Source organism: Triticum aestivum, chromosome 3D (genome assembly GCF_018294505.1).
Source record: "Triticum aestivum cultivar Chinese Spring chromosome 3D, IWGSC CS RefSeq v2.1, whole genome shotgun sequence".
NCBI classification, from domain to species: Eukaryota; Viridiplantae; Streptophyta; class Magnoliopsida; order Poales; family Poaceae; genus Triticum; species Triticum aestivum.
The window spans coordinates 48,524,682-48,542,368 of NC_057802.1; the positions used below are offsets into that span (position 1 = coordinate 48,524,682).

Below are 17,687 nucleotides of genomic sequence, written 5' to 3' on the forward strand. Positions count from 1 at the left end.
TTGGCAAGAGAATGTGTTATGCCAACAACTGTTTCAGCTCTGGTTGCAGACAAGGTCATATTTGCATTCCTTCCTGATTATACACACATACATACATATCAATGGATGCTCTTGTTCATAAAGTCGAATAAACAATGCAATTTGGACATCTGCAGCAAAATGGGCAGGCAGGCTGCGGTTGCAGCCGGACACCCCCGGAGCTCCTTATTCCGGCGACCGGCCTAGAGCTTTGCCGGCGAGGAGGAGGACGGTTATATACAATGGACAGAGCACGACCTTCTATGTATGTACATGTCGTCATGGCGGTGCGGCAGGGTCACGCGGTTTAAGCGGTCAATGTCCTCAGGGGAGGGTAGTCGGTCTTGAGAAACCGCGAGTATTCCTTCTGCGTCATCTGTCCGCCGTTTACTTGGTCAAAGATGCACCTGTAGAAGCTGCAAACGGCAAAAGTCGACATAGTTAGTGTTGAGAGTTTCAACAAATACAAGAGCAAGATGCTAGCACGGTTACTTGCTTGAGAAGAACAAAAATCTGCTGAGGCAAATACTACTGAAACAGCTTTAGCCTGTAACAAGAACTGTCATTGTTTTGCTACCGACTGGTGTAATTTTCTGTAGCTAAATATAAACGATTGATCGGACATTCAGAAGTGAGAATCAAACGTGTATTGACAGCAAAGGTTGGCCGAATTATATGTGCTACAGGTATATGGCAAACAAAAAACACCATACGTGCATGTATACATTTGCTGAAATGATAAATCTTGCAATAAATATTTAATCCATCGAGGTGACTGATGAGTACCTGCCATCCAGGCCAACCATCATTACAGTGTTTTGAGCGCCGAAAGCTACGATGTAACGTGTGACTTCCGGTAAATGGAACTGAGCAAATGACCACTCTGAGCTGAAGTACTTCGGCAGAATCCCTAGAGAAATGCAGCAACAATATGTTAATGCCTTGACTAACTGAATTCTCTGGGATGCCAACCCATTATTCTGAACATGCATACAAACTGATCCAACTGGTTATGAAGTGAATCACAAGTACGTGATAAATGATAAGTAAAACACGTGATCTTGACCCCTTGCTGCTGGAATTGGGTTTTGTTTACTGTTTTCTTTTCTCTCATAGAAATAGCAGAGCAGCAGTTTGCCTGTTTAATGTTTTGAGATCACTATTTATTTCACATCATTTTACGAAATTGACAATAATGTTAATTATTCTATCCTGAGCTAACTTTTCCACATTAGCTAGACTATTCATCACATCATTCATAAGCAGCATGCAAAATTGCAGAATGTTGTGCATCCATTAGTCCTCTGTGAATTGCTAATTGTAATGAGCATTAGGCAAATGGAGTACACCATATGTAAGTTTTTGTTTAGTTAGCCCTTCATTATGCCAAAAGCTACACAGAACTCTCAAGACCAGATTGAGCAATCAAATAGTGCGAGCAGAAGTACCATACTAACCTTTCATGAAAGACAGTGATGAGCTTGCATTGGATCCAGTGTTTGTTTGTATAAGAGGATCCATAGAGGTAGAAGAATTCTGGTGATCCATCCGTGGAGCTTCAAGGGTACGCTGATCATTACTTGAATCTTCACCCGCAACCCTGACTTTTAGACTGAATATATGAACCGTTCCTTTGTCGCTGGACACTGCCAACCATTGCACATTTGGTGACAGTGCAATGCTATATATCTCGGCTTTATCAAGACCTCTGCGCACCTGCATACCATTTAAACATAAAGATAGTTACATGCCCATGCTAACCATCAATGAATTACATATACTACAAAAAGACTTGTGGAGCCAGCTAAAAGAAGATCTGTGAGGTATGGAGATAAATATGTCTGCTATTTATTCGCAAAAGAATGGGATGTCATCAAAGAGCAACTGAAACATTACTCACCTCTTGCAGGCGAGTGCCATCCATTGTGTTAAATATTCTGATTAGAGTGCCCTTCATACTTGCCGTTGCCAGTAAGAGACCATCCATAGTTAAGGCCATGCAAGAAATGTGTGAATCATGGGCCGTAATCATCTTTGTCACCTTTAGCCCAAAATGCTCTACCCGAACATGTCCCTGACTCAGCCCAGGACAGGCCAGCACTGAAGTATTGGAATGATGAGAGAGGCAGCAGAGTCCTTTAGGATTTGGCAGGGTCTCTATCTGATGGAGCATCTTCAGATCTGTAAAGTTATAAACATATATCTTTGTCTCGAGGACAATCACAATGTTATCTTTCCCCAATTTTACGGCCCGGACATCAGAGCGGAAGGTAAACTCCCCAATACAACGGCTCTGGTGATCATCCCAGATCATCACCTTGTTGGGCGGATAATGCATATTGGAGCCGCCACCTACAAGAGCAAGGATGTTGCAGCGGAACAGCATCTCAACTATCCCAAACCCACCACTCTTCAGATCCCTCCTGAAAGTCTCCTTGAAAGGGTCGCAGTTAAAGATTCTGAAGCCATTGCTTGTGCCGGCAGCGAAGCAACCACAATCCTGATTCCAAGAAACCGACAACAGCCTAACCTCCTGGTCATCGCTGCTACCTGCCTCAGCCTTGCTCGTAGGCACCGACAGTGGCCATGTGTGAGGGGACTCGTACGTCATAATTTTCTCTGGGGGATGTAAACCCCGCGATGTGGATACTTGTGAGCTCATATACAAGCCAGACACAACAAATGAATCGATTCCAAACGCAATGAGGTCAGCTACGCCAAAGGTTGTCGATGTTTAAGCGACAGCGACAACACGCACAGGTTAAATTATCGGAGATCCTGCAACAAAGAGAAAACATTAGCAAAAGGCGACTAAAACAAAAACATCTTGTACTGAATGTAGTGAACAAACCATTCAAACTACCTTCCAAACAAAAACAGTAATCGTTCAAACAAGTGATACAGATCTAGGTACAATGTCAGCATTCAACACTGTCGAGGATGTGCATATGTACAACAGTCTGATATTATCCTGGGATTATATAGGGGTGTCACACACTGAACCATGGCGCTTAAAAGTTGCTACAAAATAAGCGACTGAATTGCTGGATTATCATATTACCGGACAGTTCTGCTCCGCCCCACCTCAAACAACCTAGGACCCCAAATCAACTATATTACCGACACATATCCTCTTGCCACGAATTGTTACCGATAAATTGTAAATGGTGAGAATCTCAGCTCAAACACGCGGGATTCAAACAATTTCGGGTTTCAACCTGTTACTAGAGTGTGAGATCGGCATTGATTTGCTAAGAGATTGTAACACTCGACCGCCCAATTCTACCCAGAAGCTGCTGCCCCACCTATGACTATCGACTACAGCCAAATCAGCAACCGCTCCGATCCGCTCTAATCAGAACTCCAAATTCCGGCTAAAATCCCCGGTATTCGCGTCCCGTCAGCGCGCCACCGGAACCGCAGGGCCATGGCATCCATCCAGTGGGAGGAGCCAATCGATGCACCACCTCCCGATCAATCAACCAGCCCGGGTGGCTTCCTGCGCAAGGGAAGATCCCAATCCCCAGATCGACATCCGCGGGACGTCCCCAGAACCACGGAAACCAAATCGGCACGGCACGGTGCGCAGGGCAAGGGAGATCCAGGTCTCCGGGTTCCGCGGACGACGCTGCTAGAGAGAGGGAGGAGGAGGGGGGAGGGGCGGATGGCGGTACCTCTGGCGGGCGCGGGTGGCGACGCCGGGACGCGCGGGGGGAGGGGGGACGACGAGGCCGGCCGCGACGGGTGCGCGCGGTGGAGGGGAGGAGACGGCAAGCGAGGACGGAGGAAGGCCGAGTCGGCAAGGAAAGGCGCTTTCTTTCTCCTTTTTTTTTCCCCTTTCGGGATTTTGGGACAGGGGGCAGAATTTTTCTCCGGGAGAGAAAGAAAAGGATCGGAGTTAATTAATGGAAGATGCAGCTTCTTCCACGGAAAGGATATTATTACTATCGTGTCAGCGTGAAGTGCAATTAAGCTTAATCGGCCTTGATCCAATCTTATTATTGATCTGCGGTCAGTCAACTTGTACATGCAGCATCAAACTTTTTGAAGGTTCGAGCATCCTGTCCCCGGAACCTCGGTCCTAACCGTCAGCAGCCCCCCTCCCTCGGTCCCTCACGCCACCGCCGTAGGACACCGGGCTCCTCGAGCGGTAGCTCCCCCTCATATTCACCTCCCCTGGCGATACAAAAGCTTGGCCTAGCATCCTGCAATGCGACGATGCGGAGGGGATGCGGCGGCTCTTCCTCTAAGGCGCAAGCCCGACTTTGAGAGAGGTAAGGGCGATGGTGTGGTCTATTTCAACCTCCTGTGTCAGGCTTTGGAGGGAACCTGGATCTTCCATGGCAAGTTGCAAGGCTCCATGACCGTATGTCTGGGACTCGGGTCTGGATGTCGCGGGCTGACGGGCCTGCGATACCTCATTCCCTATAGGTCTCGTTGAAGGCGGCGTTAGACATGGTGGAGCAGTCTGGTTCGAGTTGGGGGGAAGTTGGGACTGCCGAAGAAAGTTGGTTTCGGGTGAAGTTGGAGCCAACGACGGTGGCGCCTATGGTGTCAAGTTTACAGTTCTCAGTTCCCCTCCCCTTGGGGTGCTTCAGGGGAAAACCCAAGTCTGGGTCTACCCGGACCAGATGGTGGCAATGCCGATGTCACGTTCCCTCTCGAGGGCATCGTCTTGGAGCAGGACCTGGTTGTAGGAATTGTTGGCCAATAGGTGTTCATGCTGGTTGTTTATGTGGTAGTCGTCATTCATACATTGTGTGGCAATGCTTGTGTGCATGAGCGATGTCGAGGTTGAGGCAGGTCTGCGATGGTCTGCTCTTCAACGTGTCTATGGCATTGCCACAGTTTGTTCTTTGCAGTAAGTCGGAGTTGTGGCGACGGGATCCCTACAACGGCAATGACAAGCGACGGGTGGCCCGCATGGTCGTCTCCTTTTTTGCGGGGGATATTAGAGAGCTTTATTAGATAAAATCGTTCACATCATAGTCAGCCAACAGGCTGCTGATCAGGAAGCTAGGGTACTGTCAAGCCAGCTCTCAGTCACTTCAATTGTGCAAGCATGCTTAGCACAAAGGTGAGTAGGACCGTTCGCTGATCTGGATACATGTTCAATTACAAAAAGAGATAAAGTGCTAGCTAGCTCTCCAATTTCTACTAAGATTGGTGCCATGACTGCACGCGAGTCATGGCGATTGATCCAGAGGTTAACCACCTCCAAACAATCCATCTCGAGGACGACGCTCGTAAAGCCCCTCAGCCTGGCAAAGATGACACCGTCTCGCACTGCCATCGCCTCCGCGATGAGAGGATCCGTCACACCTGGGTATGGTTTGCTCCAAGCTCCAAGGAAGGATCTTGGCGATCTTGCCACGCCGCCTCCTCCACCTTTCCCTTCCTCGCGCCGAACAGCAGCATCAGTGTTGATTTTCACGAGGTCGGCCTCAGGGGCGCCAACCATGTCCTGGTAACACAAAAACCTGGTGCCGAGGGACATCCAAAAGTGCAAGTGCCTCCCTGGTCTTCCGGACTGAATTAGCCAGATCCAGTTTATCTTCCCCATGCGTCAGCTTGTTCCTTGAAGGAATTGGTGGCTAGTAGGTGTTCACGCTCGTTGTTTATGTGGTAGTCGTCGTTCGTAAATTGTGTGGCAATGCCTATGTGCATGAGCGATGTCGAGGTTTAGGCAGGTCTGCGATGGTCGCCTCTTCAACGTGTCTATGGTATTGCCACGGTTTGTTCGTTGCAGTAAGTCGGAGTTGCAGCGACAGGATCCCTACAACGGCAATGACAAGCGACAGGTGGCCCGTATGGTTATCTCCTGCGGTACCAACCTTGCACATTCCCCTTCGTAGCTCGCCCATGGATTCGAAGCCGCCTTGTCGGCCCTGAGTGTGGGTGTGGCCGACTACTTGGCGGGTCTTCCTATGGCTTCACATGCCCACCCTCAACACGAATGCTCAGAATGCAACTTCAATCGCACATTGGTGGAATGGAATGATATGGCCAAGACTGCTGCGGCCTACACCGCTTGGAACATTTGGAAGGAACGAAATCGACGTGTGTTTAAGCACAAAAACCTACGGGAAACGGCACTCCTGCATCTCATCAAGCAAGACACCATCCTCGTCCCTCTCCGCCCATTGGGTCTCAGATGCTGAGAACTCCCCTGAACCTGAGCCAGATTGACCCATTTTTTCTTCTTCTTTTTGGGTGCGGGATACCCTTGTCCAGTTCCTCAAAAAAAAAAGTTGCAGTGAGGACGTTGTTGATGGTTGTCGATGACGAAGTCGGAGTTGCTTGCTTGCTTCAGCAGAGGAATTTCGAAGCGAAGTGCAGGTATTTACAACCCAAAGTCAAAACTCCTACAAGTAGCATTCGGACCGGACAAGTGCTTCAATGTAACTTCACATAATGGGGAAAATATCTGCACATTTTGCTGAAAATTGAAACAGCAAGCCTAGGAATATGTCACTGGTGTTCATGTTGGTCGATTAGTTAGGGATTCACATACCTGCCTTCACATAAGCTATGACTCGAGATTATTTCTCAGCGGCTCAGGTGCTTCATGCTTCAGCTACTGCCATATTTACACTTCCAGAAAAAAACACGGCACCCAGAGCTAGAGTAGTTCCCAGTACGCCTTACCTTCTGGAGCTGATCCAAACTCTTCAACTCAACCAGGGTTCAGAGAGTTCACCAATCTGCCTGTCACAATCTCAGAGTCTGTATATAACAATAGTCTATATATACTCATTTCTATTTATGTAAATCGTAGTAGGGTCAGATTTCTTCTTATAGCCTATACAGGGGATAATATGCACACATGGGAACAAACGCACTCATGCACCCTCCACCTTCAGCTGGGAAGGGGGCGTTGGGATCGTTCAGCACCTCATCGGGCCGCTCTGCTCGCGAAACACGGACAAACACAACACACTCACTCACACCTATAACATCTGCTTTCTTATCTGCACAGCGCAAAGCAAGCGAGGTTCCCTGCTTGCTGTTTGCGGCCTAGAAAAGCTGGAAAAAGAGGCTTGTCGAACCGTCGCCGAATGACCGGAGGTCTGCTGGCTTCACCAGTGCCCTGCACAGTGGGCAGGTGCGCTCCCTCTCAAACCTGCCATCACCCGGAAAAACGTTACAAACGAAATTCCACAAGATACTCTGAATGTTGAGATCATGAAACAAAAACTGTAACTAGACGGGAGTGGAAGGAATGCCCGTGCGTTACCATTCAGAGACACAATCTTCACAGAAGACATGTTTACAGCGCAAAAGAATGGGGACATGCATCTTCTCTTGGCATATAGCACACATATCACCAGCAGCAGCAACCTGAGTGCACAGACACCGCATCAGTAGTCAAGTACAGGAAAGATGCATTCCAAAAGTTCCACTACTCAACACATATTCACATGTCATCATTGTTACTTACAAACATTCAGTAACAAGTTGCAGCCAACAACTTCTTAGTGTATAAAGGAGCATACAAAATTACCTGCTCACTCGTTGCATATGAGCCATAATGGAAGTCTTTATGGGACAATGCTCTCAGTGATGTAAAAAATGATTGGATCTGCCAAGCAAACAGTTAAGTGTTAGATGGCATCCACTCAGTATCACTGCTGAAATTGTATAATGGAAGGTATATCACCTTTTCCACAACAGATGTCAACTTGAAAGTAAGATACAGTCCGGTGGTTAGAGAAGAAAATAGGCTCCCATACTCCTTGTTCAGGAAAAAACGGTACCATACAGGAGCAGGCAATAAGGCACGGTACAGAAGTAGAAAGTATTCCACGAGTGTTAACATTTGACCCTGACCAAAAAGGGAAAATCGGTTATAGCTCCTTGATTATACAGAAATAATAGCACTGCAGAGCTATCAAGAAAAACACCAAGATGTACTCGCATGAATCTAGGATTACAAATGTGGAATGATTTATTACCTGCCTACGATAGCTACGGCCTTTGGTGTTCCTGTAGTACATTAGCAGTATGCACTTCACGATCATAGCAGTTTGGCGCACCATTGTATCTGAACAAATTTTAGAAGAAAACCAACACGATTACAAACCTCATGAAGAAAGTATCAGTTCTAGACAGTATGGCTAATTTAGTCTATGTTATCCACTGAACATAGATGTTCATGCTTGAAGTATAGCGATGCATCACCACTTATACATAGAAAACAACCTACTTTATTTGTACATATCCACATGAAACAAATCTGATGAACTTTTGAGCCAGTTAACACAATTGAACTTAAAAGGACCCTAGTACCAGCAATTAAACGTTTCCAGGCAGTATGACGCCCACAGAATGAATTTAGAAGCAATGCAAGTGGCACAAACTAAATATGTTCAAGCATCATAGATTCATAGGTGAAAATAACATACCATTCACCAGGATTACGAATATTGCATGCCAAAATGGTGGTATCTCTTTTGGAGGAAGCATGACCAGAGGTCTGATAAGATCACCATTCTTGTAACACCAGTACACTCCAGATACATGAACGATAAACAATATTGTAATCCCAACAAGAATTAACATTTTTCTTTCCCCCTGCATCAAGCAGAAGAAAAGAAGCAAAGTTAGCCAGATGGTAACAGGATCCTAGTTAAACACTTAAGCACAAATGATAACAACAGTAAGCATCCTCATACAAGGAACATAAATAGCTAATAGGTTTCCGTAGAAGATGAAGAGAAAGGCAGGGGCATGAAAGATGCTTGCAAGCTACAACTACGTATACAAATAGAACTCCCGCAATTCCAGGAACCAATTAATTGCTGCAGTAATGATCAAACTAATGGACCGCATGTAACCATTTCCATTTGGAGTTTCTTTGGTGTAGGGCAAGGGCATAAACCAACAAAGATATCCAATTAATTTACCTTGCAGTCAACAGGACAACACAACTGATGCAAAGAAGAACATGGCATACACAGGCATGTAATGGTAACGCGTGAATACAGAGAATTCATGAAAATGCTCGACACAGTCTGGCTTATGGATGGTTGCGATGGATTTCATAGTGTTGGCTGCCCAGGTTTTGGTTTGTTTCTAACTTCCTGAACTCAATGTGGATGGCACGGTGTGATTTCGTTTTCTATGAAAATGTAACAGGGGCTTTTGCGCTGTTAATAATCTATAAAGTGCTCAACACGACAATAATGTTACCATGTAAGCACGTAACAAAAATATCACCATCGCATTTGTTCAAAGATTACTGAACTGAAACATAGATCGATACAACACACCAAGCAACATGATTGCATACAATGAATTGGACTTATTTCATCAACCGTTACTCTTTAGTCTTTAGTTTTGACACACTAAGCTACGGGTAAACTACACCAGAGCCAACAAAAATCAACAAACCGGGCACAAACCTACCTTGAGAGCAGTCTGCTTGCGCAGGATGTCATTGGACTTGAACATCACGGCAGCAATCCAGATGGTGACAAAGAAACCTGCAGGAAACAACCCAGATCAGTCAACGGTTACTCAGTGACCCTCCCGTTCACAAATAAACAAATGCAATCATAAGTTCCACCCACGTTTGTTCACAGGATAAACGAATGCGGCCATACACAGACGACAACATAGTATCAATTTGCACTGGCGGATCATGAAGGAAAGATAAACAGAGTGGATGGGTAACGACCTTGCAGGTGCTGTCTGATGAAGACGACGAGCAGCAGCAGGGTGAAGGGCAGTATCTGCTCCACCCACCGGGCCACCTGCTGTATGTCGTACCTCTGGTAGGAGGAGGAGGAGTCGACGCCGGCCGCGCCGGCCGCCGGCGCGGGCGCGGAGGGTTGCGCCCCTCCCGCGGCGTCCCCCTCCTCCTGCACGGCCCCGTCGGCCGCCGGCGGCCCCACGATCCGGATCGACACCTCGCCTCCCCCGGCGGGCGGGTGGTGCGGGCCGGGGTCGGCGCGGAGGACGCCCGAGTACTCGAGCAGCGCGGAGAGCGGCGCCTGGATGAAGCTGGAGGCGGAGAAATGCACGCCGTAGCGCCTGGACGGCACGGCCGCGGAGGCCTGGGGCTGGAGCGGGGGCGGCCGCGGCGACGGCGGGGGAGTCGCCGTAGTCGTCGTCCGCGGCGGCGGCGCGTCCATCATCGGGGCGTCGGGCCGGGGCGGCGGCTTCCAGAGGCGCCTGCGGCGGTGGCGGAGGAGCGCGGGCGGGTCGGCGGCGGCGTCGCAGGGCGGGGGCGGAGGAGGGGAGGCGCGGAGGCAGGCGGCGAGGCGGAGGCGGAGGCGGCGGAGGGGGCTCGCCGTCGCCGTGGTGGCGTCGGGTTGGTCGGTTGTCGCGGTCGCGGCGCGAGGAGTTCCTGGAGAGAGGCTTTTGGTTTTGGGATATTTCTCTCTCTCTGGCCCGTACGCCACGCCTGCCCGCCTTTCCGATCCTTCTCTTCTCCTCTTCTTTTTTTTCTCCCTTCTCCGGAGGAAGGCTCGGGCGTGGGCGTGGGCGCGGGTTGGGTTATGTTTGGGCGAGGCGAGGGTGACGTGGCCGCGGCGGGGATGGGGATACGCCGTCTGCCTCTGCGTCGATCGTGTCCGGCCTCTTTGTCTTTGGTTGGTTGCGGGTTGGTTCAGTTGATTAATCATCATCATCATCATCTGTCTGGTTCAGACTTTGTATTAGGACCTGATTAATTGCATAATCTGTCGGCGTCGCTGCTACTACAAGGACTGCTTCTCATCAGCTAAAAAAAAGAAGGGTTGGTTCTGCGAGTCTTTTCTTTCCCGTACACTGCCGGATCAGCTCGGGCATTGAGCGGTAAAAATATATTATTATTTTCTGCGTCGATATAGTGGTGCCTTGGCTCTGTCTTCTAGATGCTAGATAGGTTAGGGTTTTAGTCCTTGTATGGGCAGCGCTCGGACGGATAGCGACCCTTCTTCCTCGAGTCAGTTCTCGGGTTCCAATCCTCATCAAGTTCATCGTCAATTGTGATGGAACAGACGGAGCTCCATCATAGATTCCTGCCAGCTCCTTAGGGCGGCGAGGTTAAGGTTTCTCGCCGCCGGAGATTTGGATTCCTGACAGGTTCTTCTGATTGAATCAGATTCAAGGGTTTGATGATGACGACTGTGACTCCGGAGTGGTGGTCCTTAGGAGCACATGAACAAAGATTTTCCGGGTGTCATCGACGGGTCCGGCCGGCTCAGGTGGGAGTGACGACATCAGCGCACTGGCAACTCGTTCTGACGATGGCAATAGTCACTCGGTGGTTCAAGGATCATGATGTAATCTTTACTATGTTTGCGATGTTTCGTACTTCTGATAAACTTCTATAATAAATCCGAGTCATTTAAAAAGAAGAAGAAGAAGAACTAGCATCAGTAGTAGCTCCCATGTCGAACCAACGGAGGGAGTGACCCAGCCAATCCATCTATAACCAAGCCAAGGCCCATACACCATGCCGGAAACACTTGTTTAACATCCTGATTATTTAGTACACCATCTTCCTTACACTAATTCAGTTTAGTAAGTTTGTCTCACATATTCCCTCATTTAAAATGAGATGCATACTCTGTTTTTTTAATGTTAACTATGTCTATGTTGGCCAAGTATAATGAAAAAATATCAACATCAACGATACAAAATTGGTATCATTAGATTCATCATGACGTGCACTTTTGTAATTTATTTATTTAGTATTTTAGATGTTGCTAGTTTATTAGCCAAGCCCAAACTCATGGTCAGAATGTGCTTGTGATGGGAAACATGGATATGAATATCATTGAGTAACCTTAAAGAAAGAACGGAAAGGAGATAAGAGGTCGTCCTCAATCATTGGGCGGACGCTATGTCATACGGAAATTCGCAGGGGCACGCACCTGCCAAGCCCTACCTGACCGCTCAATTGCCTCGCGATCGCGAAGTAGTTGAATCTCGCACGAGCCCACAATAAGTTTTAGGTTTTGACCGTTGAAACTTACAACTTTGTACTAAGTTTCAAGGGTTGAAATTTATTTATTTTTCAAAACTCGCTAAAACGTATTTAAAATGGATCTTATTTGAAAGCCCTCGTCACCAGAAACACAAATATGAAAACATAACTTAATTTAGACTCTTTTATTAAAAAAGGTATGAAAGTTTGAAAATCGAAAGCCTAAAGAAAAAGCATGAGCAAGGGACTCGGTGCCCTAGTACCTGCATGCCACAAATACTCTCTCCTATGTCATATTGTTTTCGATCCTTTCTAAGTGGCTAGGAAAACAAAGATGGAAATGATATTGAGAGTTTTGACACGTTGTGTGGATAGAGACTTGGCTATGTGCATCCCGTGTATATACTCTTTGAAATGTATCACGTAATCCCAAAGAATTGGGGTACATTTTGATGCTTCAACCGTGTTCTCGTTGCGAATCAACCTGTGGTTGAATGGCTAGGAGCAGTAGCGATCCCAGGTAAAAGTGACGCCCCAGACAAACAACGTATGTACAGTGCCAAACAGTGAAAAATACTGTAGCTATGCCTGCATCCAACGAAGCAACGGCCAGCCACGCCCCAGGCTGAGGCCCTGGCTGCCTGGGGCCTGGGTCCGCCACTGGCTAGGAGTACAGTGGTATCCCCAGTCCAGTCGGGTTCAAGTCCTGATGCTCGCATTTATTCCTGAATTTATTTCAGAATTTTCGGTGATGCACGTTCAATGGGAGCAGACGTTCCCATCGACTACGATGCGTCTTTGGTGACTTCATTAATCTAAGATGATGTGCATTGTGTTAAAGAAAATGTGTCCTTGTTACCGAAAAAATGTTGATGGAGAATTGGAGACGATCCATGTGTCCCCCGTGCCTTGCTTGCCATCAGTGGTTAAGAATGTATATGATAGCAGAATCAAACCAACACGCTCGACACGGCGACTAGGCTTTTATATATCATCTCGCATCACTTTTGGTTTGTACTTAGCGGTGAACAATCTTGCATCTGCCCTTTTTTCCCACCAACATCGAGGGAAGGGAACCAACAACAACATGCCAACATCAGTGAGGGCAGAGGGTTGGTGCCTAGCAGGGACAAAGTAGATATATAGCTGTTGGGTTTCATGTTGTTTCTGTGAAGAGAGTGCAAAGGAGAAGGCGCTCACGGTGCTCACACACTCGTGTACGGTGCACGTACGTGATGAAGTGAGTGTCGTTTCCAGCTAAGCTAGCTAGCGTGTGATTATCACAAGGTACATTGGCTTGCTATAATGCACATGTGTCGTAACGGAAAGCAAACGAGGGACGGCTACCAACTCTTACATGCTCCCATGCTCTCATTTCAAGAAAGACCATTTAAATGTTTCAGACATTTCTTAAGAAAAATTGTAATGTTCAGAAGGCCTATTTCCACAACCCCTACAAGAATCTAGACACAAATTCAAATAAACATTGTGAAAAAAAAACAGCAAATCTTGACGTGAATAGTGTCATTTTTCTTTTGTCGTTGTGTTCTCCATGCATATTTTGAATTTAGATCTGAATTTTTTAGAGGTTGTAAACTCATGTCTTATGTACCCTTAACAAAAAACGATTTTTTTTAAATGTCTAAATTTACATTTTGAAAGCTGAGATCATGGGAGCATTTAAAGGTTGGTATCACCGATACTTTCCTTGGTGATGTAGTTGCCGCCGGATGGAGATACGCCCTCTGCTTTCGCGTCCTTCCATGGTTGGTTGTGAGTTGGTTTAATTAATTAATCATCACGTGTCTGGTTCGACCTTGTATTAGTACCCAATTAATTGCATAATTTGTCGGTGTCGCTACTAGAAGGATTCGTCCGTTGTGTGAGCTTCTTTTGACTTGAGGCAAAACTTTTGATTGTTGTGTTGTGTGAAAAATCATTCGACAATGCAGCACATACAAAAAGAAACGAAAACACAAAGGCACAAATTAACATAGGGCTCACCTCACTAAACAGGCCGGGTAGCCCAAAAAAGAGCAACCGAAACAATAATATCAAAGCAAGCATTCACTAGTAGAAAACAGGGCTTTGGTTCGGGCCTGGCCAGCCCATTAGTCCCGGTTCTGCACGAACCGGGACCCATGGGGGGCATTCGTCCCGGTTCGTGAGCCCAGGGGGTCTGCCGGGGCCTCGCGGGCATTGGTCCCGGTTCGTCTGGACCCATTTGTCCCGGTTCTAGGCACGAACCGGGACCAAAACCGGGACCAATGATCCTCGCTCCTGGCCCACATACATTGGTCCCGGTTCGTGCCTAGAACCGGGACAGAAGGGGGAGCTTTAGTCCCGGTTCCTTCCACGAACCGGGACAAATGAGTTGCCTATATATACCCCATCGCCGCAGCAGAGCACTCCACAGTGCTCTGTTTTTTCTGGTCGGCGAGGGGAGGGCATTTGGGTGATCTAGCTCACCTCCTATGCACATGAGGTGTTCGATGAAATGCCCGAGCCACACTAGTTAAGCTTTCTTCTCTCGAAGCTCGACCTCCGAGCTCCATTTTTCCCGAGATTTGTCTAGGTTTAGCGGTCCGTCACGTCCCGTCCCCGTCTTCACCGTCGTCGATCACCCGCGCCGATCTCGTCGGCAGCACCACCGTGGTGAGCCTCTTGTTCTTATCTTCTTTCTGAAAGAAAAAAATTCTTACTTCAGATAGATACTTGTCTAATTTTCTTACTTTTATTATTCCTTGTTATTATATAGTGCAATGGTTTTGGTATCTGCTCCCGTCGGCCCTCGTCTTGTCTATGATTCGGATGTGGTATATATTATCTTTTTATAACTATTTGGTTCATTTCTTGTTTATGACAATTATGCCGACCAACGTGACATAGATTTTATTTATCTAGGAGGTGGTTGAACCGGAAATTCCAACCGACCCTATTATCAAGAGGTTAAATTTAGTTGAAGGAAAAAACAATTACTTGAAGGAAAAAATAAAAAAATTGAGGAGGAGAAGATGATATTGGAGTTGCATGTTGTGGATGTCGTCGATGATCACAAGATCAAGATGGATGCAATGCGGTTGAAGATTAGAAATATTAAAAAATATGCCATTCATACCGAGGCTTTGTATCATTATGCCGTTGGATCAATTGTTACCTTGGTTGTGATTATGATCGCATTTGTTGTTGCATTGAAAGGTTTTACATAGTTTCAATGTATGGTTTAACTAGATGCTCTGAAGAGCTATACGTTGTTCAATTTGAACTATGTATGTACTTTGGTTTTAATGTGATGATGAACTACTATTAATTTGGTCACTTATCCATCCATGTGAATCTGTAATGGTTTTTGACACACATAATTATATATAATGCACGCAGATGAACCGGCAATGAATGTACGGTGACATACACACCTCTGAGTACATTAAGGGCCTGCATAATTTTCCCGAAGTGGCTGAGAAAAACAAGCAGAATGGTTTTATGTGTTGTCCATGCCCTAACCCTCTCAACTTTTTAGCACATGCTATGTGGGTGAAAGGATGATACCATGCCAACTTTCAACCTTTTCAGAATTCATTTGAAATGCTTTTCAATTTCAGGGTCTTATAGCTCAAAAAATCAGTAAATGCATGAAAAATAATAAATGAAGTCAGAAAGGGTTGAAAATTGATGATGTGGCTTTGAATGGTGCATTTTGAACACACAAAAAGTCTGGAGTTCAAATAAATTCGAAAAAATGAAATCCCTTTGTAACAGATGAGTTTCCGTATGAAACCCTGATACTTCGAAAGAGATTGTTCATTTTGTACACGAAGTGCATCCAGTTTTTCCCATAACCCTCTCAACTTTTTAGCACATGCTATGTGGGTGAAATGATGATACCATGCCAACTTTCAACCTTTTCAGTGTTCATTTGAAATGCTTTTCAATTTTCGGGTCTTATAGCTCAAAAAAATCAGTAAATGCATGAAAAATAACAAATGAAGTCAGAAAGGGTTGAAAATTGATGATGTGGCTTTGAATGGTGCATTTTGAACACACAAAAAATCCGGAGTTCAAATAAGTTCAAAAAAATGAAATCCCATTGTAATAGATGAGTTTTCGTCCGAAACCATGATACTTCGAAAGAGATTGTCCATTTTGTACACGAAGTGCATCCAGTTTTTCCCATAACCCTCTCAACTTTTTACACATGATATGTGGGTGAAATGATGACACCATGCCAACTTTCAACCATTTCAGAGTTCATTTCAAATGCTTTTCAATTTCAGGGTCTTATAGCTCAAAAAAATCAGTAAATGCATGAAAAATAACAAATGAAGTCAGAAAGGGTTGAAAATTGATGATGTGTCTTTGAATGGTGCATTTTGAACACACAAAAAGTCTGGAGTTCAAATAAGTTTGAAAAAAAGAAATCCCTTTGTAACAGATGAGTTTTCGTCTGAAACCATGATACTTCGAAAAAGATTGTCCATTTTGTACACGAAGTGCATCCAGTTTTTCCCGTAACCCTCTCAACTTTTTAGCACATGCTATGTGGGTGAAATGATGATACCATGCCAACTTTCAACCTTTTCAGAGTTTATTTGTAGTGCTTTTCAATTTCAGGGTCATTTAGCTAAAAGAATGAACTAATATTAAAAAAATGAACTAATAGCAAAAAAATGAACTAATAGCTAAAAGAATGAACTAAAAATAATCAATTAAAATATTCTGTTATGATCAACTAAAACAAAATTATAATATTCTTTAATAGCAAAAAGAAAATCTACTAAAAAACTTTTATAAAACTCAAATAGCAAAAGGAATCAACTAAAAAGCTTTTATAAACCTCTAGTATTTTTAAACTAAAATTATATAAATTTTATGCAACTAAAATTATCAAAGTATTTTATGTTCAAAACATGAAAAGCAGAAAGAATTATCATAAAGAATTTTTTGTTAGAAACTTTAGTAGCAAAAAGAATTTTCATAAAGAATTTTTTTTGATAGAAACTAAAATAACAAAATCTATTTTTGAATATAAGGATAAAACACAGTAATATTAAATAGCAGGAAAAAGAATCACTCAAAAAATATTTTTATAGTGAAGTTATTCACAAACTAGTGATTCACACAAATTTCAAAGAATTAAAATTTAAACTATTCAGATTTGGAAACTAATGGAGTAACAAAAAGTTTATAATTATTCTGACCTAAAAGCAAAAAGAATAAAAAAACAAAGCAAAAATCAAAAGAAAATAAATAATTCAAAAAACAAAAAAGAAATACTGGAAAAAAAAAACGCCGCCTAATGGGCCACACGGCCTGCATACGACTAGAAACCCATCTGTACATGGGCCAGGATGCAGGCCCGCAGGCCCAATAGGCCCAACATGGCAGTGATAAGGGTAGGCAAGTACTGCCTGCATATTAGAGAGGAGCTCAGCACCTGAGCCACAACGCAGCTTATAAACAGGTGCTGAGCTCTCTCAGCTAGCTAGGTGGGACTAAACTTTCCACCGCACCACGCCAGCACAAGGCCTTTGGTCCCGGTTGGTGACACCAACCGGAACCGATGCGGCCCTTTGGTCCCGGTTGTGGAACCAACCGAAACCAATGCCCCCCCTTTAGTCCCGGTTGGTGCCACCAACCGGGACCAAAGGTCTCTTTTCAACAGCCTTTGGTCCCGGTTGGTGGCACCAACCAGGACTAAAGGGGGGCTTTGGTCCCGGTTGGTGCTACCAACCAGGACCAAAGGTGTGGCTAT

The 17,687-nt window shown here is 45.4% G+C and overlaps 2 protein-coding genes across 2 annotated transcripts; both read right to left on the bottom strand.

Moving 5' to 3' along the window:
* On the bottom strand, positions 1-3,893 carry LOC123077300 (autophagy-related protein 18d). Its single transcript, XM_044499549.1, has 5 exons — positions 3,693-3,893; positions 1,919-2,796; positions 1,476-1,734; positions 805-928; positions 1-434 (listed from the first exon to the last, which is right to left on the bottom strand). Exons 2-5 carry the CDS (start codon positions 2,678-2,680, stop codon positions 326-328), a joined length of 1,254 nt encoding a protein of 417 aa, XP_044355484.1. The 5' UTR covers positions 2,681-2,796; positions 3,693-3,893; the 3' UTR covers positions 1-325.
* A 2,858-nt stretch (positions 3,894-6,751) lies between these two features.
* Positions 6,752-9,808, bottom strand: LOC123077301 (RING finger and transmembrane domain-containing protein 2; the record flags this gene model as incomplete). Its single annotated transcript, XM_044499550.1, is given in 8 exon segments — positions 6,752-7,141; positions 7,256-7,359; positions 7,523-7,600; positions 7,679-7,843; positions 7,974-8,062; positions 8,424-8,592; positions 9,427-9,503; positions 9,698-9,808. Coding segments are annotated over 8 exon segments (899 nt in total), but the record flags the coding sequence as incomplete, so codon positions are not given.
* Between the last annotated feature and the right edge of the window lie 7,879 nt (positions 9,809-17,687).